Source organism: Castor canadensis, chromosome 6 (genome assembly GCF_047511655.1).
Source record: "Castor canadensis chromosome 6, mCasCan1.hap1v2, whole genome shotgun sequence".
Lineage (NCBI taxonomy): Eukaryota > Metazoa > Chordata > Mammalia > Rodentia > Castoridae > Castor > Castor canadensis.
In genome coordinates this window covers 6,979,635-6,988,131 of record NC_133391.1, presented here as the reverse complement: position 1 = coordinate 6,988,131, position 8,497 = coordinate 6,979,635, and the positions used below count along the sequence as shown (strand labels likewise).

Here is an 8,497-nt window from a genome sequence, read left to right as displayed (position 1 = left end):
CCAACATCCTCGGGATCGCAGACCCGCGAGGATTCAGACGGGTGAGGAAGCCGCTCGTGAGTTTTCGAAAGGAGAAACGGTCCTGATGAGGACCCGTAGGGCTTCTTCCCTAACACCTCGCGTTAGGAAGAGCTAGATTGGCGAAAGCCCTCCCGGAAGTTGAGGGAGGAGAAAAGGAAATGACGCATAGGAGCGCCAAAAGGGGTGGGACTAGGGTATTGTCCCCGCCCACGTAGGTAAGGACTAACGGTTTCCGGTGGTGGTCTCCTGGAGGGGCGGGGAAAAGGGCGTGAAGCTGTTTTAGGTGAACCCCTGGCTCCTCACCCTGCAACGCCGCACCACTGCAGTAACCCCAAGATGATGGGTTATGGGGAGTCAGAGGTGGAGACCGTGGAAGGCGAAGAAGCCGTGGCGGCTCCCGGACCACCCCCAGAACCCCGAGCCCCAGAACCCCGAGCTCCAGTGCCCGAGCCCGGCCTAGACCTGAGCCTGAGCCCGCAGCCCGAGAGCCCCGAGCTGCGGAACAGCAGCCCTGGGCGGAGGAAGGGGCGAGCGGAGCGGCGGGGCGGGACCCGGAGGGGGCGGCAGGTGAGGTGGGGCAAGGTCTGGCTTCGGTACCCAAATGGCCCAGCGCACAGCTGCTCACTGCCCGGTTCTTTGCTCCCAGGTCCGTTTCCACCTAGCGCCGCGCTCCCCTGTCCGGCCCGAGCCACTGCCGGCGGCCGCTGCCCTGAGTGATCAGCTCGCGGAGCCGCAGGAGCTGGAGACGCCCGCGCAGCAGAGCAGCTTGGCCTTGAGCCTCGAGCTGCAAGCCGCGCGGGCCGCAGCCGCGGGCCAGTTTGATGCGGCGAAGGCCGTGGAGGAGCAGCTGAGAAAGTCGTTCCAGACCCGCTGCGGCCTGGAGGAGAGCGTGACCGAGGGTGAGGGGGGCAAGCGGCCGGCCGGGCGCGGAGGTCGGGGTGAAGGGCGCCGCTCACCCTCTTTCCTCCTGCGCTCTCAGGACTGAACGTGCCGCGCTCTAAGCGGCTCTTCCGGGACCTGGTGAGCCTGCAGGTGCCGGAGGAACAGGTTCTGAATGCCGCGCTGCGGGAGAAGTTGGCGCTGCTGCCTCCGCCGCAGCTCCGAGCTCCGCCCCCCAAGGTGAAGGGACCAGGGCTTGGGGCTTCCTTGTGTCCCCTGCTTTCCCTGGTCGCGGATTCTTCTATTTCCCAAAGCGTAACTTTGCTTTGGGGTCCAACTCCCAACAGGAGCCATCTGGACCGGGGCCAGACATGACCATCCTGTGCGATCCAGGCACGCTATGTTACGAAACACCTCACCTGATCCTGGATGGGCTGCCCCCTCTCCGGCTTCAGCCCCGGCACCGCCCTTCGGAGGATACTTTCCTTATGCATCGGACACTGAGGCGGTGGGAAGCGTAGACCTCAGAGCTCTCTGGATTGCTAGTTTACATTTGTATGTTAAAACTGTTTTTCAAAATAAAGTGGTTTTGGTAACTTATGGGACTCTTCTTGGGAACCAAGACTGGGCTAACACTCCAGGATTTTTTGTCCTCTTAGCCACAGGTTGGAGGCTGCCTGGAGGTGAATTTTTTGGGCCAAATTTATTCTTGGCAACTTGGTGTAGTGATGGCAAGTGTTAAGGGCTGTCCAAGTTGGGGCGGGGTGTGTGGGGGGGGACGACGTAGGTACACTACCCTCCAATTGCCACAACCACCGCCTTTTCGGTTTGATGGCACTAGCTCATTCTTTTGCACTGCTTATTTTGGTCATTTAAAATGTGGATCTATCCAGGCACAGTAGTGTGTACCCCTGGTCCCAGCTACTTGGGAGGTAGAGATTGGATGAGTTTGAAGCCAGCCTTGGCAAAAAAAAAAAGAGAGACCCCATCTCATGGTCCACATCTGTAACACCAGCTCCAGAGGATGACAGTCTTGAGGCCTTGTTGTCCCCTTCCCCTCCTTCCCCCCAAAAAAAGACACCCTACCTGGAAAATAAAAAGGCTGCAGGTGTGGCTCAAGTGGTAGAGCACTTGCAAGGGAGAGGCTGAGTTTAAACCCCAGTACTACTCGCCAAAAAAAGTGGGTCTCAGCCCATTGTGATGGCACATATCTGTAATCTTGGAGGGTAAGTTAAAAGCCAACTAGCTTGAGCAACAGCAAGACCCGGTTTCAAATAAACCGAAACTAAAAATGTGGGTGTTGGGCTGGGGTTGGTGTAGCTCAGTGATAGCATGTGCTTAGCATGCGAAAGGCCCTGGGTTTGATACCCAGCACACAAAGCCCTTCAGACTTCTGCTTTGCCCCACCGATATATACCATTTTGTGTATCCACTAAAACTTTTTTCAGTACTGGGGCTTGAACACAGGGCCTTCACCTTGAGCTACTCCACCAGTCTTTTTTTTTTTGAAGGGTATTTTCAATAGGGTCTCTCGAACTGTTTGCCTGGACTGGCTTTGAACCATGATCCATCTCCTATCTCCTGAGTAGCTAGGATTACAAGTGTGAGCCACTGGCACCCTTTCCCAATGTGGGTTTTAGCCTATTACACCTTTGGAGGCTTTCCATGATTACTTGTCTCTAGAAGCCAGCAAGGCAGGTGCTTGAACTGGGTTATTGAAATTACCTGCTTGCTTTTACCTTTAAGCTCTTGCCCATCTTTACAGTTGAACTAAGAGTGCTCAGTATTTGTTGAATGAATGTCCAAGGTTCCCAGTAACCTTAACAAACCACTGTAGAGTTTCATGCTGCTAAACGCCTGTTAATATGATTCCTTAGCACAAAAAGGATGAGTATGGGTCCTGGAACAGTTTGATGGCTCTGGGTCAAAGTACTTTTTAAAATTTTTTTAGCTCCACTTCAACTCCACTGTTAAGGCTTCCAAAGTCAGCCTTTAGCCCCAATCTCCCACCAAAAGAAAAAAAAAATGTTTTGGGGGAGGGAAGTTGAACTTGTACATCTAAATTTGGACTACACAGGTTGGAGATGTGGCTCAAGTAGTAGAGCCCTTGCCAACCATGCACAAGGCCCTGGGCTCAAATTCCCAGTACCACCGATTTTTCTTTTTTTTTTTTAACATCACCTTTGCTGACTAGTGTTCTGTTCATCCACATGTAGATTTGACAAGCAGTCTTCCTAACCACTGAAAAACCTGCCCTCTTCCTTGAGACTCTAAGACAGGCACAGGTATCATACTTTCCCAACTAGAAAGTGTCAGACACAGGTATGGGGGCCACTGCCCTAGGTATCAAGTTTATTGTGCTGTTCTCACATTCCAAACCCAGTCCCCTCTCCCTCTGGGGGACAGCAGCAGGGAGGATTTTCATAATACCTGTGTGCCTCCCTGCCAAAGCTTCCCCCTCTAACCCTTAGTCCATCTATCTGTGGTCCACTGAAATGCAGCTAGGAACAAAGACCGAGAAAGTGGGGATCTTTGTGGGAGAACAGGAGGAAGGGGCTAGAGAATTCAACACTCCCCACTTCCTATGTCCTAGGAGAACTGAGGTCAGCAAACAGTCCATGCTATCCAGCAGGCTGGGGGAGAGGAAGATGATGTTAACTCCCGCACAGCTGGGCTTGCTGCTCAGGTGCAGGAGGTGTAGGAAGGAGGCTGGGGCAGCAACTTAAGAAAGCCTTCTTCGCTGATCCAAGAAAGGAAACTTTTTGGAGCCAGAAAATAAAGACCTTGGGATACTTTCCTCTTCCCCCAGATCTTCAGGAGCAGCAAGGGCAGCCTCTTCATGTTTTCTGTTCAGGGAGCCACTTAGTGGCTGGGGGAGCGGGCCTTGTGAAACAGGTACACAGGACGCTGGAAGCCTGAAGGGTGAGTTTTGAGTTAGGAGGCAGGTTGGCAGGATCTCAGGACTCTCCACCCTCCCATCCAGGACCCCCTCCCCCAACAAAATGGGCCAACCTTACCTTTGGAGGTGTTGTGAGGTGTGGCCACAAGCTCATAGCTGGAGAAGCCCACCTCTGGGGATGTCAGGTAGGAGCTAAACTGTTCTGGCTTCAGCTGGATTCGATAATAGTTCTTGTAGATTGTTTCCTGGGGAGAAAGGCAGGGGATCACTTCAGCTTACTACCTCTTCCCTGGTCAAGAAATGGCCACTTCGGGGGCCTCTTCCCCTGGCTCAAAAAGTCTTTCTGCTTCCTTGAAGCCTTTCTTGTCTCAACTAAAGGACTACTCCCCATTTCCACAGAAACCCAGCTCACCGTTAGAGTCTTTCTCTTGCCATAGGAGGACCATGGTTGGGGCTCCAGGACCAGGATGCCCCCAGGGCGTAGGTGTCTGTAGATTCTGCGGAACATGCGCTTCAGCCCCTCGTCTCCCCAGTTCAAGTGCACCCACTTGGTGAGGCTGAGGCAGAGCACCACATCATACTCAGGTGTTTGGGCCTCCACCAGCTCATCTCGATCCAGCACGTAGTTACCCTGAGGACAAGAATTGGGGGTGAGGTCAACAGATGTAAAGAACCACTGGCCTCACAACTGCTCTGCAGGCTCCGAGACAAAGTCCTACAGCCTCACTTCAGCCTATGGTCATAGTCTTTTCTGCAGCTCCTGAGACTATCCCCCAATGGCGGCCCCGTCTAATTTTTTCTTCTTCCTGGTGGTAAACCAAACAAATTTAGAAGGGATCCTGGGTAATTTTAAACTGAGCAAATTACCCACATTTCCTCAAGTGGAGTCGAACTGCAGCAGGAATGCTGGGTTGCCCCCAAGACCCTCTCCTGTGCTTATTTCCACCCAGGAAACCTCACAAACATGGGGCAGTGACTCGACATTATTCAGGGGACTTAGCCCAGGTCTCAAAGGAGACCCATGGGTCCTTTCCTGTAATGAGGGCTGGCAATATGTAAGGCCTAATCTTTCCTTTCTCCTCAAGAAATCAAGAGCCACATCCCTTAGGAAACCTTTTCTAGAAGATAATCTCATCACTACCCTCTTCAAAGTCCTTTCTTCAGACAGAAGAAAAAAAATGTTTGCCACTTCCAATCCAGCAGCAAACATTCCTGCAACCCGCCTAACGACAGTTTAATGGGAAGCTACGTGCAGTGCAGTTGGTGACAATGCTTTGCCAGGCTTGATACTCTCCCCTTCCTGCAGCAGTCTGACTGTCCCCCTCCCACCATCTAGGTTCAACATGGAGAAGGCCTAAAGCCAAGCCACTTGGGCTCTGAGCATTGACTCTTCAACTCTGTATCTAGGGAAACAAAAGTAGCTGATGGAAACAAGGTCCCTATTGAAGGACAGAAACTGAAGTATTAGTCTGCCACAACCCTAGTCTACCCTACCCCTCACCCAAGACATTCCCTGACACTGAACCTCATGCTTCTTCCTCAGCAGATCTGGAACACAAGGTTCCATCTGGACTGAATCCCTTAGTGAATGGCAACAGCCACCCTCAAGAACTGGTAGGGATTATAGTCCAGGTCAAGAGCAGGCAACAGGAGTCAGCCTTTACCTAGGGGAAAGAGATCCTTGTAGTCATGAAAAAGAACCCAGGGGTTAAAACTCCAAGGTAGTTATCCCACCTTTTCAGATTACGGGAGGGGAGACACACCAAGCAGAGGTTCTCATTCAACAATCCAGACCCTTCTTTGTAGTAGATGGTTTTCCCAGTGAGGAGTGGATGCAAGGAAATGTCTGTGGGTCCTGACCTTTCTCCATCATCATCCCAATTAATCTCAATCTTCATACCTGGCCCCTATTCCAAGAGCCTTCAGACCCTCTTACCGTTACGAAGACAACATTGTTGGGGAAGACAGATGTGTCCGCTCCATCCAAGGGCACTTGGGGTGCAGCGATGGGACCCCGGCTGGCTGTCAGTGAGGCTGGGAAGCAGCTTCTTTTTCGGATGATGGCAGTCCCTTCCTCACCCTCTGCCCCTGCATCCCCCTCAGAAGTCTGGGGTGGGAGACGCAGCTCCTCAGATAGGTAGTGTCGGATATTTTGGCGGGCAGAGTGGATGAGCCGGGCATCAATATCCAGCCCCACCATGCGGGATGGGCCCCACTTGCAGGCGATGCTTAGGGTCAGGTGGCCCACATTGCAGCCCAGATCTAGGACGTCCCGGCCCTGAAACCACTCAGGCTTCAAAACCCGAAGGCGCCCATCCTCACAGGAAGGATTGCGGTACCCATAGTACTTGCAATAATTCCCATACTGGAACTTGCGCTGTTGCTTTTTGAAGCCTGCTGCAGGTATCGGGTGGTGACGGCCTCCCCCACTCCCTCGGCCCTTTTCCTTGGAACCCTGGCCTCCACCCCTAGCCCCTGCCTCTGATTTGCTGGAAGTCCTGCGACGTTTGCGATGTCTGGAGGAAGACGAGGATGCAGAGGTAACTGAGGCAGCTGGAGGGGCTGAAAGGGAGCCTGAGGGACCCTGCAAGGCAGATGGAAGGGGAGACACGACCTCATCCCTGCAGTTGATGGCTGTGTTGAGTTCATAGGGTTGGGGGGCATCCCGGTTCTGGCCCCTGTGCCGCTGCTGCTGTGTGGCGCCCTCCCCATGGAGTGAGGGGGTAAGGGGAGCTGTGGGCAGCACAGCATGGCTATCGTTCCCTCCAGATGCCTGCTGCTGCTGATGGTGCTGTCCCCGGTGTCTATGCCGCTTGCGACCAGTCTTGAGTGGCGAAGCAAGAACTACTTGGGCCTCATCAGTGCAAGTATTGAGACTGAGCGGGTCAGTGATATCTTTGGGGATGAGGATCTCCACGGGATCTCGCCCCTTGGCCGGAAGTGGGGATGACTTAGGGGTCTCCGCATTGAGCGCGCGACTCACTTCCTCATCCAGGAGGCTATTCAGGTTCAGTGGATCAAAGATATTGCCCCCCAGGAGAAAGTTGGAGGGTAACACAGAGTCACAGTCCGAATTCACCCGCCGGCGCCTCTTGAAGGCCGGATGTTTGAAGCCTCCACCGCCTCCCCCTACGTTACAGCTATTTCTCCTTTTGCCTCCGCCACCCCCAGGAGGCCGATGGGGCTGGTAGCCATTGCGAGGTCGAGGAGGGGCAGGGGGGCCCAGTTCCGTCCCGCCCCCTCCCCGGCGCTCCTCCCCCACGTCCGGGGGAACAGCTCTCCCGTGGGGCTCCGACAAGCGGGCCTCCCCATGCGACTGCGCCTGGGGGCCGCCCCGAGGGCTGGCTGTGGCCCCAGCAGCTGAGGCCCCCGCCGAGTGCGCGCGGGGGCCTGGCCCGCGCTCCGTCCCGCCGCGGAGCTCCCCGGAGGCAGCCTCTCGGTGCGGCTGCACCGCGGGGCCGCCCCCTCCGCCCGACTCATCTTTGAGTGGCGGCGGCGGGGCCGGCACCAGGAACGGCTCCTTCTCCGCCGCCATCTCGATCATTTCCTCCCCTTATTCCGTCCCAGTCGAGGGTACCGATGGGGATCAGGGGGCTTAACCCCCCCCTTTTCTTAAACCCTGTTCCCTTCCCCCCTTTCCCGAGTGCGCGCGCAGCTCCGTTCTACCCTGCTCGCCTCAAGCCCAAGCGCCTCCCCCCCTCCCAAGTGCACCCCACTCGCCCGCGAGACCAAAACAAGATGCCCGCGAGACCCGGACAACCCTAGGAATCAACCGCGCGTGCGCCGACCCCTTTCTCCGCCACCACTACCACTTCGACGCGAGCGCGCACGGCTGGCGCGCGTTCCTCGCGTCCCGGAGCCACGCATGCGCAGTCTACCACCACCCTGGCTGCGCGCGCATCGGAGTATGAACCAACTTAACGGCTCCGGGAGTTTAAATATAGCCCCCTCACAGCCCCCTCAGAAGCCCACCACCCCAAACGGACACCCTACTTCCCTTCGCAGCTATGTCCGGCCCTACTGCTATCCTTTGTCTCTGCCGCGCGATCCCACCCACCGTAGGCGGGGGACGGGGAGCTGGTGTGAAAAGGTCTCCTTGACACCCGACCCTTGTTCCTGAGGAATGAGTCTCAGCGGTCTCCGCCCGGCTCTAAACCCAACAACCACCCTACCCCGCCTCCTTCCTCCCCCTAGTGGGCAGCGCCTGCGCACACCCTTTTGGGCTTGCGCGGGTAGATGCAGCACGTGTTGGAGATGACGCCCCGCCCTTCGTCTTAGGGGCGGGGACAGTGACGTCGTTTCCTCAGGTTAGAGACACGCAGCATGCGTCAGCACGCTCTGGAGGGGCGTGTCTTTCCAGCAAAATGGGCGGACCTCATGAATTATTCACCAGTGGATAGCACACCATCACCTCTTGTCCAGGTGGACTTAGCAGAGCTTCTGAGAGAGCAGAGGGGAGAGAGAACCTTAAAGTGGGGAAAAGGAAGGACTAAAGTACGCTGACCGTCTTTCTAGGTAGTTCTCAGTAAAATGCGATAGATCATTTTAACTCACCCCCCCGGAAATACTCTGTTGAACTGAATGAGAAATAAAAAAAATAAAATAACCAAAGTTCTCCAACTTCCTCTTCCCGCGAAATGGCTGAGTCGTTCTCTCGCTCCTCCGCCTTCCTCAGTCGCGATCACCTAAGGATACCAC

The 8,497-nt window shown here is 55.3% G+C and overlaps 2 protein-coding genes across 3 annotated transcripts; one reads left to right on the top strand and one right to left on the bottom strand.

The window, feature by feature from the left end:
• The first annotated feature begins 242 nt into the window (after positions 1-242).
• Ppp1r35 (protein phosphatase 1 regulatory subunit 35) lies at positions 243-1,657 on the top strand. Of its 2 annotated transcripts, XM_020177580.2 has the most exons (4): positions 243-588; positions 668-920; positions 1,001-1,140; positions 1,248-1,496. In XM_020177580.2, the coding sequence occupies exons 1-4, from the start codon at positions 358-360 to the stop codon at positions 1,419-1,421; spliced, it is 798 nt and encodes a 265-aa protein (XP_020033169.1). In that variant the 5' UTR covers positions 243-357; the 3' UTR covers positions 1,422-1,496. The 2 variants fall into 2 exon arrangements, with proteins under 2 accessions (XP_020033169.1, XP_073931709.1); XM_074075608.1 differs by lacking the exon at positions 1,001-1,140 and having other exon boundaries at positions 1,248-1,657.
• Positions 1,658-3,225: 1,568 nt separating this feature from the next.
• Mepce (methylphosphate capping enzyme) lies at positions 3,226-8,238 on the bottom strand. The gene is made up of 4 exons (XM_020177578.2): positions 5,736-8,238; positions 4,212-4,430; positions 3,918-4,044; positions 3,226-3,815 (listed from the first exon to the last, which is right to left on the bottom strand). Exons 1-4 carry the CDS (start codon positions 7,341-7,343, stop codon positions 3,763-3,765), a joined length of 2,007 nt encoding a protein of 668 aa, XP_020033167.1. The 5' UTR covers positions 7,344-8,238; the 3' UTR covers positions 3,226-3,762.
• Positions 8,239-8,497: the final 259 nt, after the last annotated feature.